Raw genomic sequence first — 23,188 nt, 5'->3', positions numbered from 1 at the left:
CTAAGGTTCTAAGGATTCCGTGAAGCTCTGCCTGGACATCAGGATTGGGGTTACCTTGGCAAACTTTGTATGTAGTGTTGTCTGAAAGCTGATGCAGTCCCTCAGCCACATACTCCCGACAATCAAGTACCACGGTCGTGGAACCCTTGTCTGCTGGAAGAATGACGATTGATCGGTCAGCCTTCAGATCACGGATAGCCTGGGCTTCAGCTGTGGTGATGTTGGGAGTAGAATTAAGGTTTTTCAAGAAGGATTGAGAGGCAAGGCTGGAAGTGAGAAATTCCTGGAAGGTTTGGAGAGGGTGATTTTGAGGAAGAGGAGGTGGGTCCCACTATGACGGAGGATGGGACTGTTCCAGGCAGGGTTCAATTTGGATGGTGTCTTGGGGAGTTGGATCATTAGGAGTAGGATTAGGATTATTTTTCTTCATGGCAAAGTGATATTTCCAGCAGAGAGTACGAGTGCAGGACAGTAAATCTTTGACGAGGGCTGTTTGGTTGAATCTGGGAGTAGGGCTGAAGGTGAGGCCTTTGGATAGGACAGAGGTTTCAGATTGGGAGAGAGGTTTCGAGGGAAGGTTAATTACTGAATTAGGGTGTTGTGGTTCCAGATTGTGTTGATTACAATTTTGAGGTTTTGGGGGGAGTGGAGCTGGAAGTGGGAGATTGAGTAGATGGGTAAGTTACATCATCTTTGTTTTTAGATATATTTTTCCCACGTGGAATGTTTCCCTCTATTATATTCATTTGCTTGGTTACATTGTCATGGCTGGGTACATTATACCAGCACTCCAGCTCAGCTGGCTGTATCGGTTGTAATGGTGAGGGAAGAAAGTAGGTGGAGAGTGGGAGGAAGGATTGGGGGACGAGTGGCTGATAGCTTCGAGGGAGAGGCAGCAAGTGCACTGGATAGGAATGTGCCACTTGTAGCTCACTCTGGAGGAGTCAGGGGGCTATGTGTGAGGCACTGTGACATGGAAGAGTAGGCTGGGAGAGGGGAATGGAACAGATGAAGAGGGAGACTACCAAGAGAAGGGCACGAGTTCTCTATCTCCTCCATCCTCGTCCTGTCCACTCCTCGATGCCATTGTATTCTGGAATGCCAAAGTGTACTTTTTATTGATTGCCTGTAAAGAATAAAACAATAACTTGCAAATACTATGCAAGTATTATGGGCAAACTGGATGACAAAAAATCAAGATGAGATCTGCTTAACAAATAGAAAAAAAACTGTTTTTCAGCAGTACAGTGCACCTGCCCACAAAGATGCTTTGGCAATAACTTGAGTAGATGGAAAATAATTTGAATCAAGTGAAAAGATTATGACAAATGTAGAATAGGTTTTTGCAGACCATTTGACAAAGAATAAAATATGCTGAAATGAAAGTGCATATTTTCCTAAGGAGAGCTGCCTCTTACTGAGAGGCTTTGAGTTTTCGGCATCCTCATATTTTGTGTCAAAATTGCGTTGCAGAAAGGGTGCAGTATTTAGCAATATATTGTCATTACACATGTCTGCTTTTATAAACCATGCCAACTGATTGCACAATTTCAATCTTTATGGAACTATTCTCATGCCTGTTGTAAGAAGTCACACTGTAACTTTAGAGCCTTCCTTATGTATGCTGTGCTACTATATCCATCAGGTGCCAAAATTCAGTCAAATATAAATTCAAAATTTCTCCCCAACAACAGAATAACAGTTAGTTTGTGCACACTGAGGAGATAATATGGGTCACTTCCAGCTTCCCTCATCCATTTACTTGAGATGACATACAATATTCTCACCAGCATCTTTCTAATTCTAGAATACTGCTACATCTATGGCTATTATCTGCAAGCCTCCTTATGGTATGTGGCAGCGGATACTTTGTACACCACTGCCCCCACCTCCCCCCTTTGCTGCTCTATATGCAAAAGATGGGTGGGAAGAATGAGTATTGGTAAATTTCCATTTTAGGGTGAATCCCTCTAACTTTAACTTCATGGCCTTCTTATGAGATATAAATAAGAGGAAGCAATATATTAGTTTACTGTAGTAGGAATATACATTGTTGGAATTTTAACAGTAAACCAACTGGGAAACATGTCTCTTCTGTAGTGCCTTCCACTGGAATTGGGAGATCATGTCGATGAAACGGATGCAGTTACTAAAAGAGCATATATAAACACATGGCTCATCATTGGACACTCTCTCTTTCCTCTATTATTGATCCTTTCTGGCAATGGTACCAGACTGAGGAGCAATACTCAAGTGTCACTGAAACGAAGGTTTTTGTAAGCTACCTCCTTTTGGAGTGGACTAAACACCCAGAGGATTCTTCCAATGGATCTCAGTTGGGTCTCTGTCTTCTCTACAATTATGAGGAGCATCCACAAAGTAAGTTCCTACCGCATCCAGAGATGGCACCAGTAGTCAGATAGGAATGCGCATGTGCACAAACTGAGGGGAGGTATGTGTGAACAATGCTGTTCAATTTCAGTCTTGTGATGGCAGTGGTTACTACACAGTGCTAGGATAAAATAGCTGCTCTGATACTGTCTCCCACCAACTGCGAGGTTTGTGCAGTTATCTGATTTCTGGGCACTCAGAAGCTGATTTTTGCATGCTCAGAAGCAATCTCCAGCAAACACCCGCCGCCAGTTGTGCCATGTGTACGTTCGTGACATTATGAATGACAGTACGGTCAGATGACAGTGCTGGCAGTTCACAGAAGGATGAATCGATATTCAGATATGATGGAAAGATATGATGAACTATTGAACGAAATTGTCTTCCAGCGGCTTGAGTTTCATAAAGCGTGTGCAATATGGGTGCCAGGGAAACTGACAAATGAACACAAAACCAAACATGTGGCCGCAGCATTGACATTCCTACAGCGTTATTCGGAGGAAAGTAATAGTTTCGTGATTGTATTGTCTTTGCGGATGAAACATAGATGTTGCATGCCACACCAGAAATGAAACACCATACATTGGCAGCATAGTGGCTCACCTGTCAAGGCCAAACTCAAGCAGACAGTCACTGTCAAAAAACTCACATGCACTGTCTTCTGGGATTGATGTGGTGTCCTGTGCAAGTTTTTATTGTGAAGGGAGTCCATAAATGCTGATCGGTATTGACAGACATTGCAAAATATGAGGAGAGTGATCCAGAACAAGAGGCATGGGGTATCAACAAGAGGCATTATGCTTGTTCATAACAATGCCAGACCCCCTACAGCCGATGCCACACGAAATGTGTCAAATCAGTTTGAATGGGAGATCTTGGGCCATCCATCCTACAGCCCCAAACTTGCCCCAAGTGGCTTTCATCTTTTTCATCTCATGAAGTGTTTTCTGGCAGAAAATGTTTTCACAATGATGCTGAGGTGCAGACTGAAATGACTTTGTGGTTCTGGACATTAGCGGCACACTCCTATGACACGGGCATATAATTGACGGTACGCCATTATGACAAATGCATCAACAATTGTGGTGACTGTTGAGAAGTAGCCAGTGAATCTATGTAAATATTACAGTAAATACTTCTTACTTAGTGATGACTTTATTTTCTTTATCGGTCATTGGAGCTTACTTTCTGGACACACCTCATAGTTACACACATTCACTCCTTGTTAAATCCCTCTGTAAGCATATTTCCAGATATTTAATGGATGTGACTGCTTCCAGAGATTCTTCAGAAATTATGTAATTACACAATAAAAAGTCTTTCTGCCTATTTATGTGCAATAAATTACATTTGTTTATGTTGTGTATCAACTGCCAATTCTGCATCGTGTATGAGTCCTCTGCAGGTCTTCGTGCCTTTTGCTACAAGTTTCTAGCATTGTGCCCTGTCTATAAACAACTGCACCATACATGAATAGCCTCATGGAGCTTCCAACAGTGTCAGCTAGCTCATTATTATTAACAGTAATGTTCCTAAAAATCTCCCTCAGGATACACCAAAACTTACTTTTACGTCTCACAAGATTTATCTCTGTTAAGAAAGACATTCTATTTTCTATTTACTAGGAACTCTTCAGTCTAGTAACAAAGATGTGCTGATATTCTGTACACTCATGTTTTATTCATAATGTGACAGTGTAGAATTGTATTGATTGCCTTCCAGATGTCAACCCGGGTGCTGGTATCTGGGTCTCATGGACAGACAGAGCAAACTGGGTTTCACATGATGATTGTTCATGGAATCAATGTTGATTCCTACAGAGAAGATATTTGGAATCCAGAAAGGTCATAATAGTGAGCATACAATGAGTTCCATAAATCTGTAACACACTGATGTCAATGATACAGACTTATAACTATGTGTGTTTGTTTGATGACCCTTCTTGAAAATGGGAATGAGCTGCACTTTTTACCAATAACTTGGAACACTTTGTTTCCTAATGACCTAAGGTAAACAGGTGTTAGAAAGGAAACTGTACATAGATACTCTATGTACAATTGTATAGCATCTCATCAGGTCCAGTTGCCTTCCTCTGTTGAGCAATTTTATGAGGGTTGGAACTTAAATAGTGGCAGCTATTTATTCACAACCAATACAAAAGAGTTACATGTTTGCACCTGTTACTGTGCTTCAGAGTAGTCACCAGCATTGTGTAGAACCTATTGCCAGTGATGTGGAAGGCATAGTATACCTTTAGCAGAGCCTGTTCTGTTGGTGGTGTGAATGGAGCGGTCTACTGCCTGTCAAATCTCCGGAACAGTTTTGAAGTGAATGCCATGAAGTGGTTCCTTCATCTTTGGAATCAAATCAAAGTCACAAGGACTTAAGTCACCAGGGACCCATCATTTTGCATGACAAAGTGCGGCCGCATACAGCGCAAGCTGTGGCTGCCCTGTCTGGTCGATGGGACTGGGAAGTACTGTATCATCCACCATACTTCCCGGACTTAAGTCCTTACGACTTTTATTTGATTCTGAAGATGAAGGAACCACTTCATGGCATTTGCTTCAGAACTGTTCCAGAGATTCGACAGGCAGCAGACCGCTCCATTTGCACCACCAACCGAACAAGCTCTGCTAACGGTATACTACACCTTCCACATTGCTGGCAACAGGTTCTACACAATCCTGGTGACTACTTTGAAGGACGGTAACAGGTGAAAACATGTAACTCTTTTGTATTGGTTGTGAATAAATAGCTGCCACTATTTAAGTTCCAACCCTCGTAGTTAATTTTTATAGTGCAGTCACTTACTTTTATATTTGTCATTATGGCATTCATGCACTGTTAAGAGGAGGAACCATTGTCTGATCTTCCTCAAAGAAAAGCATTTGGAAAAGAGAATTTAGTGTTTCTGCCTTTTCTCTGATATCCTCTGTTTCAATACCATTATGGTCACTGAGTGTCTTTACAGATGGCTTTGATCTGTTGTCTCTGAGGAGTAATTCGGGTTTCACTGTGGGCTCTTCATGAGCTATCAACTTCTGCATCTGGTGCAGAAGGCAATGGATGCAATAGACCACTAGGATTCTTTGGAGTTGTCTTCCTAGTCATATGCTGTGATTTCAACAACATGTGGCATGGCAGGTTCATCTTCAACTTTTTTAGTCAGTAGGTCCCAGTATCACTTGTCTGTGTCTATCACACATACCTAAAGGAGGAACATTTCAAGTGTGCATCAATATAGGATCTCTTCGGACCACACCATCACTGCTGTTGCACCATAATTGTCAGTTCTGGAGCTAATGCTCTATATTATATCCACAACTAACAAGTCAGCCAAGAACCACATGCAGCTCACACCATATGCAGACAACAGGTCTTTGCAGCACATAGGCTAATATGTCCTAAAACCAACAAACTACCTGAGAAGTAATTTGGGTTTCACTGTGGGCACTCCATAAGCTATCAACTTCTGCAGATGCTGCAGAAGGTAACTGTTGCAACAGAACACTAGGAATTCTTTGGAGTTGTCTTCCTAGTCATATCCTGTGATTTCAAATACGTTGGCCCTGAAGTGGCATCTGGCTTCCAACACACCAAAAGCCAACCCACAGTCAACTGTTGTGAAATCCCAACTAACCTGTGATCTGTAAAAATTCATGGAAACCTGGTGGTATAGAGGAGAACAGTATGTTACCTAGGTGTCATGTTGGACACTTGGTTAACACGGTTCCCACACATACACAGACTGTAGCGGAAGGTGAAGGTGTTGTGTCACTTCAAATGCCTCTACCCACTGCCGTATACTACATCAACATTACCAGAACACCTTGGCATAATTGTGCATAGTGACTGGCACATTTCCTACCAAGGGACATCTCCAAACCACAACTGCAGCAAGTCATGCAGATGCAGCAAATCACAGGCACCCCATTGTTACAAAGTCCCATGAAAGTGGTATCAGTTTGAGGACCATCAGATCCTGGCACTTGAATACGAAAGCCACTGTGGTGCCAACAGAAGATGAACAGATCTGCTGGTAAGATAATAAGGACATGAAGGATAAAAGAGTCAAAGGGATCATTACAACTGACAACCAACTGAAATGCACAAAGCATGGAGTGAACAAAATGGAAGAAGAGACTGTAAGGTTTCAGGCTTAATTGCAATCAGGGCATACAAAAGAAGGCCTTGCAAAGATTAAACAGTGTAAGTGATCAAACAAAGATGCACATGGTGAAACAGAAAGTTCTTGTATCATATACCAGTGAAGACAATGGCAAATGTGTCAGTCTCCAAATTTTATTCTGTATAAACTTCACCTGCTTGGCAGTATCTTGTTAGCAAATGGGTTGCAATGCCTCTTGTGATTCATGACATGTGTGTACCCTCCATCACCAAACCCAGGTGATCTTTCATGGTTTAAACATTCAATGGCAATGTTCTAGTGGCAATGCTAATATGTATAACCAGTGATTTGCACTGAGTAGAGGAGCATGTAAACATTGTGGCTTCTGTACACCATAATGAATGGTTGGTCCTGGATGATATGATTGTCCATTAATTGTTCTTATCAATCAATGGAATGGAGAGTGATTTGCTTTACTGTAACCCTTCTATCCATGGCTGTTTCTCACTTACATCTGAAAGTGTCACATGCATGCACATTTTCCAGGTAGTCCTATGAGTGGTACCAATGTCTCTGGCCTAGTTTCACTTTGGCTTGCAGCACTACATATTTCATGGCGTAGGACATGACAAAATATTTATTTAACACCTTCTCACTAATCTTTACACCTGTTGACAACATTGTCTTTCCATGGTCATTAACAGGTGGCCATGGTTTTCACACTTGACACAATGTTGTGAAAAAAGCCAAGCACCTGCATGACATCAGAAAGTGTCCCACACATCTGGTACTCACAATCAACTGAACTATGATAACAAGTCTTGCCACCAGTTCTGTACCTGACTGTCACACTGACATACTCTACAAGGTGTGATGGCATCTCATTCAATTGATATGTTGAACTATACTATTCACCAAGGGGAAAGCAGCAGGTATTGTTAATTCAGTTTCTTTATGAATGTACTTGTTAAATGGATAGTGGTGTGGAAGTAGGGTACTAAGGTGTACTAGAACCACTACCAAATGTTGTATGACATGGTTATACATGAATTGTTTTATTGCATAGAGTGAATTTACTGAGCTTCTGCACTATTACAACTTCAAGAATGCACTTCTCATCTCTTCCAAAGGTCCTCTCCTTGGGATGTCACAGAGATTTTGACCTGTCAAAGCTCTCAATGTTCCCACAGAGTCTCCGCAGGGAGTGCAGAGCATTTTGGGTTGAATTGATGGTGAATGATGGGCAGGATCGTCAGACTGACTGCGATGTGGCAGGTGCATGAGCGAGACACAGTGAGACTGTTCCTCATTAAAGCGTGTGTTGGATCGCTGCCATACTACAGTGGTAAGCTCATGTGGGGCCTCCAGCATGCACAGGTATTCATTGTGTGCCACGAAGGGGGAGTTACGTGTTGGCAAACAGCATACAAGTGATATTGCACCAGGTGTCTGATGTGGCCATAACACCATTCAGAGATGATGTCTGGCACAGGTGACAGCAACAGTAGCTCTGTGAGCAGCTGATATGTCATGCTGGTAGCAGAGGCAAGGCTGTTGAAATTGCTGTAGTCTCTTTGTCTAGGTTGGAATTTGTGGGCAAATGTCCATCAGGAGTGTAATGTTGTCATCCTGCAGAACCCACACAGGTTTGAACCTCGCAAGCAACGCAGTTGTTGGTGTGCTGTGCACTAGTACTTTGAATGTCTATTTGCCACAGAACAGCACTTTGTGAGGCTTTTTGTGTGGTGGTTGGAAGACTGGGTGTATGGTGTCATCATGTACGATGGTCACTCCAAAAGAAATGCACACTATTTTTTTTTAATCCATATTTTATTCTACACATTTGAAAGTTTTACAGTGTGTAGATACATGCTTTAGGAACAATATTTTCATTTCTCCACATAATTTCCATCCCTCTCAACTGCCTTATGCCATCTTGGAACCAGCGCCTGTATACCTGCACGGTAAAATTCTGGACCAACCTGTTGGAGCCACTGTTTGGCAGTGTGCACAAGGGAGTCATCATTTTCAAACCTTGTTCCACGAAGAGAGTCTTTCAGTTTCCCAAAGAGATGATAGTTACATGGAGCCAGGTCAGGACTGTAAGGCGAATGTTTCTGTGTTGTCCATCCGAGTTTTGTGATCGCTTCCATGGTTTTTTGACTGACATGTGTCCGTGCATTGTCGTGCAACAGCAAACCATCCTGCTTTTGCTGATGTGGTCGAACACAACTTAGTCAAGCTTGAAGTTTCTGCAGTGTCATCACAAATGCATCAGAATTTATGGTGGTTCCACTTGACATCATGCCCACAAGCGAGAGTCCTTCCGAATCGAAAAACACCGGAGCCATAACTTTTCCAGCAGAAGGTGTGGTTTTGAATTTTTTTTTTCTTGGGTGAATTTGCATGATGCCACTCCATTGATTGCCTCTTCGTCTCTGGTGAAAAATGATGGAGCCATGTTTCATCACCTGTCACCAATTCTTCCAAGAAATTCATCTCCACCATTCTCGTACTGTTCCAAAAGTTTGCTGCATACCGTTTTTCTTGTTTCTTTGTGAGCCACTGCCAACATCCTGGAAACCACCTGGCACAAACCTTTTTTAATGCCAACAGTTTCAGTATTCTGCAAACACTTTCTTCCCCTATCCCAACATAGCATGACAATTCGTTCACTGTGATGCATCTGTCAGCAGTCACAAATTTGTTAACTCTCTACACATTGTCTGGACTGTGTGCAGTACAAGGCCCGCTGCTGCGAGGACAATCCTCAATATTGCCGTGCCTGCCTTCATCACGTAACCTGCTTGCCCACTGACTAACTGTACTGCCATCGACAGCAGCATCTCCATACACCTTTTTCAACCTCTTCTGGATGTTTCCCACTGTCTCGTTTTCACAGCACAGGAAGACATGCTGTGACAGCGCCACTCATGGGAACAGGTTGAACTAAGTTTGAAAACAAGTGGGAAGGATGTCTCTACACACTGTAAAACTTTCACACATGCAGAATGGAAACAGTATTTTTACAAAAATAGTGTGCATTTCTTTTGGAGTGACGCTCGTATCATTATAAACTAACAACAGTGGAGGTCCTTATGAACAACGACTTTTGTTGCATGTGTGGCATGTTGGTAACATATACATGTTCTGAATATGCCTATGAACCTGGTCCATTAATGTCAGCAGGTCAGTGTGTGTTGCTTCAAATGTAGGCTGCACAAACTCCGTGGGAAGCAATAGGATTTCACTGTGTAAGATCTCAGCAAGTGATGCTTGGAGGTGATCTTTACATGTCGACCGAATGCCAAGTAGCAACCGTAGCAATGCCTTGCATCAGGGCCTACTGTGGCACTTCAAAGCTGCTTTTGGAATCCTGTGCCACCTCTCAACAAGCACATTGCTTTGGAGATGGTAAGATGTGGCATGTGTGCAACTGGTACCACACAGGTGGCACAGGGCTGTGAAGAGGAAGGACTCAAACTATGAGCCCTGGTTTGTGGTGATCTGTTCTGGAATTCCAAAGTGCACGATCCACATTTCTGTATAGGTGTGCACCATCATTTCCACTGTACTATCATGGGTAGGAACCAACTAGACCCAACTCAATGTTCTATCAGTAACTGAACATAGGTACCAGAAACCTTCCAATGGAGGAAGAGGTCCCAATGTCGATATGTACATGTTGGAAATGTGCCTTGGGTTTCAGAAAGTGCTTGCACTGTGGCTGGGTGTTTCAGCTAGCTTTGCTTTGTTGACAGACTAGGCAGCCCATGTAGAATGCCTGCTGTCAAGTTTAACCCCATTCCACATGAATCTGTCTGTGACCATGCATGTTATTGTCCCAATTTCTGGGTGGCTCGAGGTTGTGTAGGCTGTTGAATACTTCCCATTACATACTGAGTGGCACAGTGGTGCATATCCTATCTTGGGACGCGTCACACAGCAGTGTTAGCTTGATATTGGGTAAGATTTGACATCTGATCCAAAGACTGGTCATTGTATCTGTCATGAGATCGTCGATGGAAGGATTGTTTGCTCGCTCTGCAGCTGGAAGTTCATATTTGTATTATAATGAAATTTCACTGATCCATGAGATTGTCTTACACTCTCATGAGCGTTTGATGTAACCAGCAGCTGTGAGGATAAGGACAGTGATTATGTTCTCTGCCCCTTGGATGTGGTGGACATCAGTAGTGCACTGCGAAATGAGGTGTACTGAAGTGTTGAAGTGTGTTCTCAATTGTGTCCACAAGTGCCTTTTGGTCAGTGTAAACCGTTATGTTGCCTCCTTCGATCTCCTCCCAAAAATTTTTGATCATTGTGTATATCATGATCACCTCGCAATTGAAGGCAGACCTCTTAGACTGGGTAGGTGTGAGCTTCTTGGGGAAGAATGTAAGTGGTTGCAGTTTGTTGTCGATGATTTGCTCCATAAAGTCCCCCACTGTGGTGTTGCTAGCATCTGTGGTAATGGTGAGTCTCGTGTTCAGGTCGGGATGGGCTGGGGTGGCAGCATCTGGAATACTTCTTTCACGCTTGCCACCCATTCAACCTTTCCATTGGCAAATTGTCATTTTCAGCTGACACATCCGTCAGCAGCAGCAGCAGCTGTGTGTGGTAAGTTGCATGGGTAAACAATTAGTGTGTGAAAGAAACAATGTAGGTCACAGTACACCTCTGGTGGAGGCAGGTCCTGGAATATACATACGCTGAAGTTGAAGCTTAGCCTTGTTAATGAAAACACCTTCTTCACAGAGAGTGGCTAAGACCTGCTCTAAATGAACCAAGTGGTCTTTGAGATAGTTGGAGTAAATCAAAATGTGGTCTAAATATCTGTAGCTGTTGGGGACTCAGGGGAGAAGCCCATCAATGAATCACTGCCATGTTTGGGCTGCAGTCTTCAAGTCAAACAGCTTATACAGGTACTCAAAGAGTCCAAATGGCATAATGATGGTAGTTTTTGAAATGTCATGTAAGTACATCAGAACCTGTGGGTATGTGAGCTTGCAGTTGATGACAGTGAATAATGTGGCATCAAGTGTGTAAGTAAAATCTTGTGTGTTGGGAACTGATAGTAGTCATGAACTGTCCTGAAATTAAGGCCCCCATAATCACCACAGAGCCTTAAGGTATCATGTTTTTTTCTGTACAAGTTTGATCTCAGAGGCTGTCTGACGGTCGCACGATCCCCGCTTGGAGCAGTTCGTAGGCAACATTCTTTGCAATCTGCAGATCTGCTGGATAGAAAGGGCACGGTTTTTGACAGCTGGGCAGAAGTTCTTTTGTAATGAAGTGGAATGCTGTACCTTTGACCATGCATGTGAGTGCTAGGGAGCGGGAGGTGGCTGTAGCGAAAGCACTGTTTGTTAATACTGCACATTGCCTTACACTGATGTGGGCATGACTGTTGTCTTGTGGTGGCGGGTCAGCTCCTTTGTCGTGAGCATTTGATGTAACCAGCTGCTGTGAGAATAAGGACTGCTGATGGTCACACGCTGATGTAACTGCTGCAGCAATGTTTTCGACACAGCACGTAAGCAAAGAATTCTCATGTCATAGATTTTGTGATTGTGACTAACATTTGAAAATTCATTGATGTGCCATTAGGATTTAGGTTTACTGTGTGAGTGCAGTCATGGAAGGTTTCAGCACAGAAGTTATTGAAAATGTGACATTCTGTAGGGTCACGTCAGTTTGTAGATGGGAACAGTGTGATGAGACCATCCGAATGATATACTGTCATATGCTGTGTGAGCAAGGTTTGCACAAATCCAGCGAAAGTTGACTGGAATATAGAAAGTCAATTCCCAAGACTGACTCTGTGATGTCAATTACACACAAGGCCCCCTGAAGATTGTTGCTAGGCAAACAGTGACTGATGTCATTCTGTATACCTGGATCTCAGTGTCAGTAGCTGAATGTGGGTGTAAGGTCAACATTGGATGAAACTTGCAGTGCTAATGATGGGAGTGAGCTAATGTCTGAGACCATATCCAATAAAAAGTACATTTGGGTGGTGAGGTCAAGGACGAAGAGACATACACACAGTGCCGTTGGTGGAGTGTCCTTTATCTGTGTGATACCAGAGTGACAGATATGAGTTTAGTCATAAAGACAAGTCAGACCATCTGAATTGATCAGTGGCTGTCATTTGGGTAGTATCTGCAGAGGGCGTGGCACTTGTGTGCGGCTTGCCCGAACTGGTGATGAAACTGACAGACTGAAGGTTCAGCTCCGGTCATATCTGTTAATGTGGCAGCTGCCTGCTGTGAAGGCATTGGTGGTTTAGATGGGTGTGGCACTGACAGGGGGTGCCACGTGGCACTACCTTCTTCATTAGCTGTTGCAGAAGTTTGGCACACTTCAGGTGGTGTGGGGTGCACCATTTACTGTGCCAAGTGGGGGACACTATTTGTTACTGATGTGGTTACTATTTATGACTGAGGACAGATGGTTCACAAGCAGGAGTCGCTGCTCAAGTATTTTTGCAGCACACATTATCATGGCGAGCTGCTGGTCCGTCGCCAGGTTGATGAGCCACAGGGTCCACAGAGCTGTGTCAGATAGTAGGTTAGTACCAATGCTAATTTGTAGATGGCAACGATACTGTGAAGGTTTGTCAAGTTGTGAATGCTGACCATACAGTGCCTCACAAAGTTGTTGTTCAGAAAGGCAGGAAAGTTGGTGTAGGAAGGCTGTTTTAGCTTAGCAGTCTTGTACTTGTTCATCTGTGGACGTGCCAGGATGATATTGCTGATCAGCTCTGCCTGTTTGCCCAGATGACAGAGGATATTTACATATTTTGGGGTGTCATCGAAGATTTTGGATGATTTGAAAACACTTTTAGCAGTGGCAAACCACAGTGCTGGGCGATCTTTGTCAAATGGAGGCTGTGTGGGGTAGTTAACACTCTGCGAATGTGAACTTGTGGGACCCATGTGTGTGAGTTTAGTGCAGGTGATGATGTCACCACTGATTGCTCTTAAAATGCCCCCTGGTGTGGCATTATGAGATGTGGCAGTTCGAGGTGATGGCACATGGGTGGTACGAGCCTGGTGGGAATATTACTCAGAGAGCTTTGGGCTTGTGCAGCACTGGTTGTCAGAGAAGTAACTTGTGTGCCCTGGTTGGTATTCATTGTGTGGGATAGTGTGGTTACTGGCCAGTAAAACTGATGCACAACTGGTTGCAGCAATGCGGAATGTGGGTGCTAGTATCCGGAACATGATGCGGTAGCAGCGGGTGGCACAAAACCAGCAATTGCACCATATTATGGTAGGCAATGACACATTAAATTGTTTGTGGGGACACGGACTGATCTGATCTGTGGTGAACTGCTGTGTAGTATAGTCAAGCTGACAGTGGTCCATAATGCGCAACTGGTTGGGTGGTAATGGGATGCAGTTGTTTGTAATTCAAGTGCAGCACGGCAGACACAGGTAGCAAGACACTGGCACATGAACTGTGTTGGATGGCACACTGATTTGTCACACTGTTCAAGTGAACATCATCCACAACACAGTGTAATATGCATGCGGCACATGGTGAGATGGCTGCTGATTGTTTGTTTAACACATTGGGTCATGCTGATGTGGAGTGCGGGTGCTCGTATCCATTATGTGGCACAGAGGACATGGAAGGCACAAGATTTATACATGATGTATAGTGCGGGTGATTCAAACACCTTTCTATCAGTGTATCCACCTTGACATCTACTAAGAGGTCCGTTGTTGAGAATCGTCATTGACATTGTTCACTGTCTGTGGGATCATTGTGGAGATTAACAACACTCTCAGTTTGCACTATGCGATTAGCACAGAAACAACATTGTTCTTCATTCATTGCTCACAAATTGCTGATGTAATCCAGCATTGGTGCGATGGTTGCTGTAGAATGTGTTTACCACATTGTCATGGTGCGATCCAACTGAATATCACTGAACAGAGAAATGTCGCATATCCAGAGGAAAATGCAGGGTCACCAATGTGGAACTGTGGTAGTAAAAAATAATAGGACCACTACCGAATGATGTATGACACAGTTATACATGAATCATTTTATTGCATAGGATGAATTGACCAAGCTTCCACACCGTTACAACTTCAAGAATGCACTGCACAACTCCTCCAAAGACAGTCTCCTTGGGACTTCAGTGATGTTTCAATCTCTTTAAACTCTTGATGTCCCCATAGGGGCATGAGAAAGGTCACTGATTAGTTGTAGATGTTGTACATGTGCCAAAAGAAGTAGTTTAATTCATTTAGAATTTTAGTGTCAGACTGTCAATGAATAGAGAGAAAAACACACAAGAAAATACAAAAATAAGAAAGTTCACTGTGATGTACAGTAGCTAGCAAACTGTATTACATTACCTGATGCTTGTTGGGAACATGTCCACAATAGTGGCTAAACTTGTATTTTGGCTCACACTGGAAAATGACACAAAGAGAGCCAAGCAGGCCAAGGTAGACGAGGGGCTGTAAGTCCAGTAAGCTGACATTAAACATACTGCAGCTCCAACATAAGCTATCACTACAAAAGAAAATATCATTAATTGGTGTGATATGGAGAAAACACTCTTGTTATAATAACTAACAGAGATTAATTTATATATATTAAAATAAGTCTGATACTTTTTCATTATACAAACAGAATGCAGATTTAATTTATTTTCGTTTTTGAGTCTGCTTTTGTTCCACAAATAACTCAAGCTCTTTTATGAGTTTGAAGTATTTGTGAAACTAATTAACATGTCATCTCAAAATTAAATGGGTTTAAGCCTCTAAAGAAAAGTCTATGGTACTCACCCATGGTAATTTTTTTCCCAAGATATTTAACAATGGAACTCGCAAGAAGGAAACAGATACTCTGAGAACTCGCAACAATAATGTTGTTTACATAAACAGTATTTTTGAGCATACCCTGAGAAAAGAGAAAAGAGTCAGAAAAATTAAGATGTTGGTGCCAAAAGTAACAGTGCAAAGCAAACTTGAGTAACAAAGTTTTTGTAGGAAAGGAGAAGGTAGATGTACATTTATAAGCATTTATATGCCATGAATCTCATCAAGAAGTAGAATGTCCATGATAATACATTACTCCAGAATAAACAAATATAAAATTAACCTGGAAAAGATTTCTCCTGTTTGCTACAGTAGCCATAAGCAAGTGGAATATACTGACATTTGATTGTAAACATCATGTGTTTCAAATAGGAATTCTCTTTTATTAATGTTGTGGACTACTTTCACAGCTCTTTTCTGTAATATAAAGCCCTTATCATTATTCCCATCAGCAGTATGCCAGGTCATGAGCAGTAGATATCAATAGTGGAACTGACAGCAGCTGGAACACAGAGTTCATTACAAATTTGTGTGTATAAGTGTACAGCAACCAGTTTTTGACTGAAATTAATGTTTTAATAATTTTTGTATTTGTTGTGTGTTTGCATGTCAACTGTCACAAATGCGAGTAATGCATGCCTGAGAGCCATGGCAGTAGCTAGAGTTAGGGAATCAGCTTGCAGATAACCAGTCCGACATGTTAACTACTGGAATCAGGGTATGAGAAGAATAGTGAGCAAAGTGAACTGGTGCTAATGTCCATCAGCATCACCTAATGGTAAGCTGACACAGCTAGAAAAGTGCCTCGGTATGTGGGGTTGCTTTGTTCTATGAAAAGCTGAAACATTCATCTTGTTGACTGCTATGAGGTGAAGATCGAGGCATTGGTTGAGGTCAGTACTGGGGACACCAACAGATCATGTATAAGGTGGAGGCACATCATTTGTGGGAGTTTAGTTAGCTGTGAGACAGTCAGTTGGAGGAACTTTGTGTAGGTTAGACCCTGGGTCAGGAATTGCAAGTTGCTCTGTTTCTGTCACTGAACACGCAGCCTAGTGTACTTCCTCCATGGGAGCATTTGCTCAGGAAAACATGAAAGATTGTTAATCACTTATTGAATTGTTGTTTGTATTTCCTTGAATGTTGCATAATCATCAGAAATATTCAGTTAGGCAATACCACTGATAGCTCATTGGATGGACCCGCCTAGCAATGTTCAGACCACTTGCTGGATGCAACAGATATAGTTTTATGGCGTTAAATCTTGAACTGTTCATGAATTAGCATGGTGTTGTTTGCAGTTTCACTATGCAGCAACTGTGTCCTATTAATTATTGGAATAGGATCCAATTCCTTTTGAAATATCAGACCTATTCAGCCTGACATCAAGCAAAAGAACAGAACAGCTCTGAGAATCCTTTTTAATTGAACAACACATTATGCAAGCTAGCAGCAGGAGCAGAGCAAATGGGAGAGGAAAGAAGGTAGAAGAAGAAGCTGGGACGAGTCCTACAGATAGTAGGTGGTCAGAAATGTTGCAGTGCAGCAGCAGCAGATGGCAGTGCAAGGATGTGGACGACTGTTAGCAGCAGACGATGCTCAGCAGCGGACGGTGCACAGCAGCACCGAGACTTTACACGGTGAATGAAGCAGCTTAGTTGGCACATCACGTAACAGAGATCGTAGTTTGTGTAATGGCACTGATGCATAGGAGTAACCCAGTAGGCAATTTGTTAGTTTGTCTGAAACACTTAAAACAGCAGTCATTCAATCACAATAATAATATTTTAAATGAGTTTACCAACCACTGCAATATTACATTTAAGCTTGTAAATCCAGTGCAGCATGAAACTTTATAGAAATCTGTGGAACTGTAATAACTGCCTCTGTGTGAAGCAAGTTGATAGTGAGAATTTTAAGTGCCACTTGGTGAGATATGCATGTCATTCTAGTAGAAAATTATGCCGTTACAAGAATGTTAGCAAATTATACATGCAAAATGTTAATGAGTTGGCAGAAATGCATGGAACGCATAGCACAGTGGGGCTCACACCCAGGTGCAATGAGTCATCACCTGAGGTACGATGTCAGAGTCAAAGCTACCAGGTAGCCTTATGCTCTTGTGGAAACTAAATAGAGCTATGTTGATGCAAGGGATTTATGATAATACAATAGAGACAATAGTGTATGTGCTCAGAGAACAGTGACACTGGCAGGAGCAGTAGATGCCACTGCAATGGAGGAAACTGTGACAGCTTTGGTAAGAGAGAATACAGGGTGTCCCAGGAGGAATGGCCAATATTCAGGGATATGACAGGAATGGTCATTTGAAGCAAAAAAATTCGAGTAAACATAGCCTCTAAAATGCATATCTTAAGAGCTATGAGCACTTCTTTATCTCTGATTCTGTGAAACAAATCTCTTCTACTGCAAACTCTTTTCTTTCTACATTTTGAGCAGTGGTGGTATGGACTAAAACAAGGAAAAAATGTCCAATAAATGTGGGCTCTAAGTTGCATACCTTAAGAGGTATGAACATTTATTCATATTTGCTACTGTGGAACACATGTCTTCTACTGAAGAAGTTCTCATAGATTGTGGATAATTTCCGAAATCATGATTCCTGCATTGTATTATATAAATTATGTAACGTCTGATATATAGACCCTGTGCAAATTAAGTTACCAGTGTTTGATGTTTAAAATTCCTCAACATTTTCTGGTGCCAAAATCCAAGACGCAGTGACATGAACAGGAACATTCAGGATCACAGGGATGTCAAAGACACACCAATTGAGCGCACACTGATTTCGAGTGACTACATGGCAAATACACGTTAGAATATCTTCTTCGCACGTAATGCACAATGTGCAACTCCATCTAAGTCATTCATGCATTGTGGCATTAGGTATATCTGTATTCATGACTGGAACATACTACATTACTCCCCGCTTACTAGCAGCTGAAGTAATAGTTGATCATAATGTAGGAGGATAACTGATTTCGTAACAAGCATAATTGACCTCTAAAGAGAAGGTCAATATGGAAGTTTACAGAGTACTATCACAGATCATGGCCACGGCCATTGAAACAGCAGATTGTCTTTGCAAGATAAAAAATAGATGAGGGACACAGTGTTCCAATGTTACTCGCATCATTAGCCAAACAAATTCATTTAATGATTCTGTGCCCAGAAATGAGGTGGCACATGTTAGCAGTCACATGTACTTTAGCTAATCTGCTAACCTTGGATAACATTATTCAAGACTTACTCAATGAAATAGAGTATGAAGTTCATGTATCAGCATGCAAAGATACACAAACGTGGCAAACCAAGTGATCCTGATGGCAAAACACAATACTGAGGGAAAAATTTCGTACATCGTGGCCATTAGGATGACTTCAGAGGTTTCTACGCAGTCATGTAACAGTATTTTAGTACCATATATTAGGCTAGAGCCATTCTCCAGTGGCATTGATCATTGGATTCGCTTTTGGGAACAGTTTGGATCTTCCACTGCCACAGACCTGAACTTGTCAATTGTCAAGCACTTGTTTTTTGGAGGTTACCTTGAGGGGTAACCCAAGAGTTTGATAGAAGGTACTGCTGTAAATTCAGCTTTCTGTGAGCACACTAAATTTTACATACATATTATGGTGACAGGGATAAAAATATTCAGGCAAATCTTGATCGTCTGAAAGCCATATTGTATGTAACATCTGACTCCCTGGGCTCTACAGGTGCTATGGGAGAACTAGAACAAGTGTTAGTACCCAAAATATTTTACACTTTCCCAGAGGACATATTTTGGCACTGAAAGGGTACTATTGCCAGAAGGAAGCATTCTGAAAATAATGGAATTCTTGTCAGAAGAGGTAGGTGGGGTGCTGACAGCACAAGCATTCAAGGAGAAACAGACAGATTAACTAGCACTGTACCACCTATGGCAGCACCTCAACATTCGCTCTAAGCCAGGACATAAATTACCTGAGTCAGTATGGGAGGTAGAAGAATACCACGGGTTTTGCGAGCAGTGTGCTCACCAGACACAAGATTGCAAGACAGTAAAGAATATTCACAATTGCCTCAAGCTTTTGGGATCCAGTAATACATGCTTTCTTTGCCTTAAGCAGACTCATACAGCAAAAGACTGCAGGAAGAAAGGAAAAGCAGTTTGTCTTTTTTGCAGGAAAGGTCATCACAAGTTGGTCTGCACAAATTCAGAACATTCTATTCTGTTAGTTACTTCTGTCGAGCACAGTTTCACCAGCAGTGTGAACACTGGATATCTGGGACACACACACACACACACACACACACACACACACACACACACACACACCTTCAGACATCTCATGTGTACGTAAAAGGGCCCACCGGAGTAGGTAGACTCACTTGATGCATTCTAGATGGTATCAGCCAATCTAATTTTATCAGTAACAATATTATGAGAAGGAAAGTTGCTACTCACCATATAGCGGAGATGCTGAGTCGCAGCTAGGCACAACAAAAAGATTTTCACACTTAAATCTTTTGGCCAATGGCCTTTGTCAACAATAGACACCCACATGCACACACACTCACGCTGACGCAACTCACACACACGGCTGCAATCTCAGGCAATTGAAACCACCCTGCGAGCAGCAGCACCAGTGCATGATGTTAGTGGAGACTGGGTGGAAAGGAGGAAGCTGGGGCTGGGAGGTGGAGGGATAGTATGGTGGCATATAATACAATGCAGGAATCATGATTTCAGAAGTGCTGCAGGTTGGGTGGCGGGCTGGGGAGAGGTGGGGAGGGAGGGGGGAGGGGAGGTAGTGGAAAAGGAAAGAAATTGAGGGAAATAAATTCCAGCACTACATAGCCGTCATTCCACCACCACACCCAGTCTTTTTTATTTATTTTGTTTTATTTAGTTTATTTATTTATTTCTCTCCTTTTCCACTACTCCCCCCCCCCCCCCACCCCCTCCCTCTGCCCTGCCCGCCACCCAACCTGCAGCACTTCACTGTCCGCCATCCCCACCATACTATTCCCCCACTTCCCTGCCCCAGCCTCCTCCTTTCCCCTTCCCCCACCCAGTCACCATCCCATCATGCACTGGTGCTGCTGCTCACAGTGTGGTTTCAGTTGCCTGAGACTGCAGTCATGCTTGTGAGTTGCATTTGTGTGAGTGTGTGTGTGAGTATGTGTGTCTATTGTTGGCAAAGGCCATTTGCTGAAAGCTTTAAGTGTGAAAATCATGTTGTTGTGCCTATCTGTGACTCAGCATCTCCACTATATGGTGAGTAGCAACTTTCCTTCTCATGATATTGTTACATTCCATCCTGGATTTTCCATTGTTTAATTTTATCAGTAGGTTGTTGATCATAACTTAAAGAGCCATGCTCACATTGAGTTTACTGCATTTGAGAGTTTTCATTCCCGAAAGGGAATGTGACAGCCAGTATCAGAAGAATTCAAAACCAAACACATTACTAATTTCCAACTGGCCAGTCCAGCAGAAGCATATGATGGTCTTCCCATTGAGTTACTAATCAGCGCAGATCATTATTGGAGAATTGTTCAGAACACAACACCAATACGCATCTCCCAACCTCTAGCCTTACTATCTTTGAAATTTGGATGCATTCTTAGCAGAAACCACTTAAGGATTTCTGCAGAGCGATCTATCAGTAACCTTGTCAACCTGCCATGCACTCAAGCATTTGACAACATAGTCAAGAACTTTTGGGATATAGTGGCAGTACAGATATGCAAAGATCAAGATCACACCACGAGTGTGAAAGATTCAGAACTTTTCGAGGAATTTCACAGTTCCTATCGAAGAAAGGTAGTCTTCTTTCACAAAAATCTGAAGTCATCCATCAAGATAACCTCAGTAATGCCAAAAAATGTTTCCTTCTGTTGCAGGGACCTCTAGAGAAGAATGATAACCTCTGTGACACATGTGAGAGACATATGTCAAACTACATCCAAAACAAACATGTAAGACTGATCCCACCACAGAATTCAACCAACGCCTTTTATTTGCCTTGGCAAATATTAATGAGGGAGAAACATGAAAGCACAAAATGGGACATCATATTCAGTGAATATTCACATGAAAAGGGCTCTTCTTCACTTAATGTCTTATAAAGCAGATCACACCTGCTTCCTGAAGTAACTGTAGCATTCATGCACTTTCAAATGTGATGTTTCGCCATTGTTACAGATATTATCCAAGCATTTTTACAGTTCTCCTTCTGGGTGACAGAGACCTGACTAGATTCTTCAGGCACAGCAATCATAAGCAAAAAGTAAACAAAGGAAGCAGCAATTGAAGGATGACTACACACCAATTTTGCAGACTTCCCTTTGGGCTTGTGATAATCTGCTCAAATATAGATTTACTCCATGTATATTAATTACAGTGTGTGTTATTTATAGTACTAGTTACAAAGGTCAATAAGAAGCTAGGAGTAATCAGAGAAGAAACTAACGCCAAATAATAGAAAACAGGAAAGCAGACACACAATATTTATGTACTGTCACTGTGTATGTGCTTTCACACACACGATTCCCTCTGCCCCTCCAGTGTCTACAATATTTCATGCTGAATCTGATATGACACCCAGAACATGTTGTCACAGCACTCTTGAATCCAGGGACATCTGGTTGAGGAGTATTTAAGCTTAGCACTGTCTCCTGCATGGTAATGTTCGGTATCAGTTGTGGCATGTTAGCAAGGCGGCATGCAGAAGGGTCTTCAGTAGTGGCATCTTCACTTTTGTAACTAGTGGTGCTGGCTTATTAGTGCATTTTCTAGGATGGCCTTTGGATGTGCGTCTGAGAAGGACTTTGAGATTTTATTCTATTGAGGTTCTAACGCCTCACCTTAACATGCTACTGCCACTGCAGAGCCTACACAGCTACAGGAAAATTACCACCAGAGAGCACTACAGTCCCTTATCACCAGAAGTAAAACCACAGAATCTGCAACGCGGGCCTAGTAGAACTAGGCCCACCATCCCCACTCCTAAACACAGCCGACTTTCGCCCACAAAAAGAGGTACTCATCAGCATTTAACTTCTTCTTACTTCTTGTAGTCAAAACAAATGGCATGCTTGGAACAAGAGTACCATAAGGCTGTTTAGCCAACAGTCCCGTAGTCTCAGCAATACTCCATGTTTTCCAATCCAAAATATTAGCATCTGGAAATGCTTCAAGGCCACCATAATCTGCTTGAAACACAAAAAACATTTGGACCTCCAATCAATTGCTGTTTATTAAACTGACCAGCCAAGTCAATATCAATTGCCTTCAAACTGCAATACACAGGTACACTGCACCACCAGCGACGATGGTAACCATGTCGCAGAGGCTTTGCTGCGGCACGTGGCACTGTGGCACCATAAGGCTGTTTAGGCAACAGTCCGGTAGTCTCAGCAATACTCCATGTCTTCCAAGCCAAAATATTAGCATCTGGAAATGCTTCAAGGCCACCATAATCTGCTTGATTGCCCCATACAACGGCAAGTGTCAGCCAGGTACTACCTCCAAACACTGCTTGTACATCACAGGTAAAGTTCAGATGGAGTCCACAAAAAACATTTGGACCTCCAATCAATTGCTGTTTATTAAACTGACCAGCCAAGTCAACATCAATCACCTTCAAACTGCGATACACAGGTACACTGTGCCGCCAGCGATGACGGTAACCACATCGCAGAGGCATTGCTGTGGCACGTTAACACAAGTGAACGCAGCAAGCCAACGCCCAGGAGACACCCAGAGCTATGCGTCTGCACTCCTCGACGTTCGCACAGCGAATGACGCTCC

The 23,188-nt window shown here is 42.5% G+C and overlaps 1 protein-coding gene across 1 annotated transcript in view; it reads right to left on the bottom strand.

Annotated features, from left to right (window-relative positions):
* LOC124799298 overlaps positions 1-23,188 on the bottom strand; it is an 85,313-nt gene that overhangs the window by 36,529 nt on the left and 25,596 nt on the right. The window contains exons 2-3 of the mRNA XM_047262885.1: positions 15,334-15,448; positions 14,899-15,058 (exon numbers count right to left, since the gene is read on the bottom strand). Coding sequence (XP_047118841.1) covers positions 14,899-15,058; positions 15,334-15,448 — 275 coding nt within the window. The remainder of the gene's footprint in view (positions 1-14,898; positions 15,059-15,333; positions 15,449-23,188) is intronic.

The sequence above is a fragment of the Schistocerca piceifrons genome, chromosome 5, assembly GCF_021461385.2.
Source record: "Schistocerca piceifrons isolate TAMUIC-IGC-003096 chromosome 5, iqSchPice1.1, whole genome shotgun sequence".
Classification (NCBI taxonomy): Eukaryota; Metazoa; Arthropoda; class Insecta; order Orthoptera; family Acrididae; genus Schistocerca; species Schistocerca piceifrons.
The sequence above is the reverse complement of the archived record's forward strand: the minus strand, read 5'-3'. Positions and strand labels throughout refer to the sequence as shown.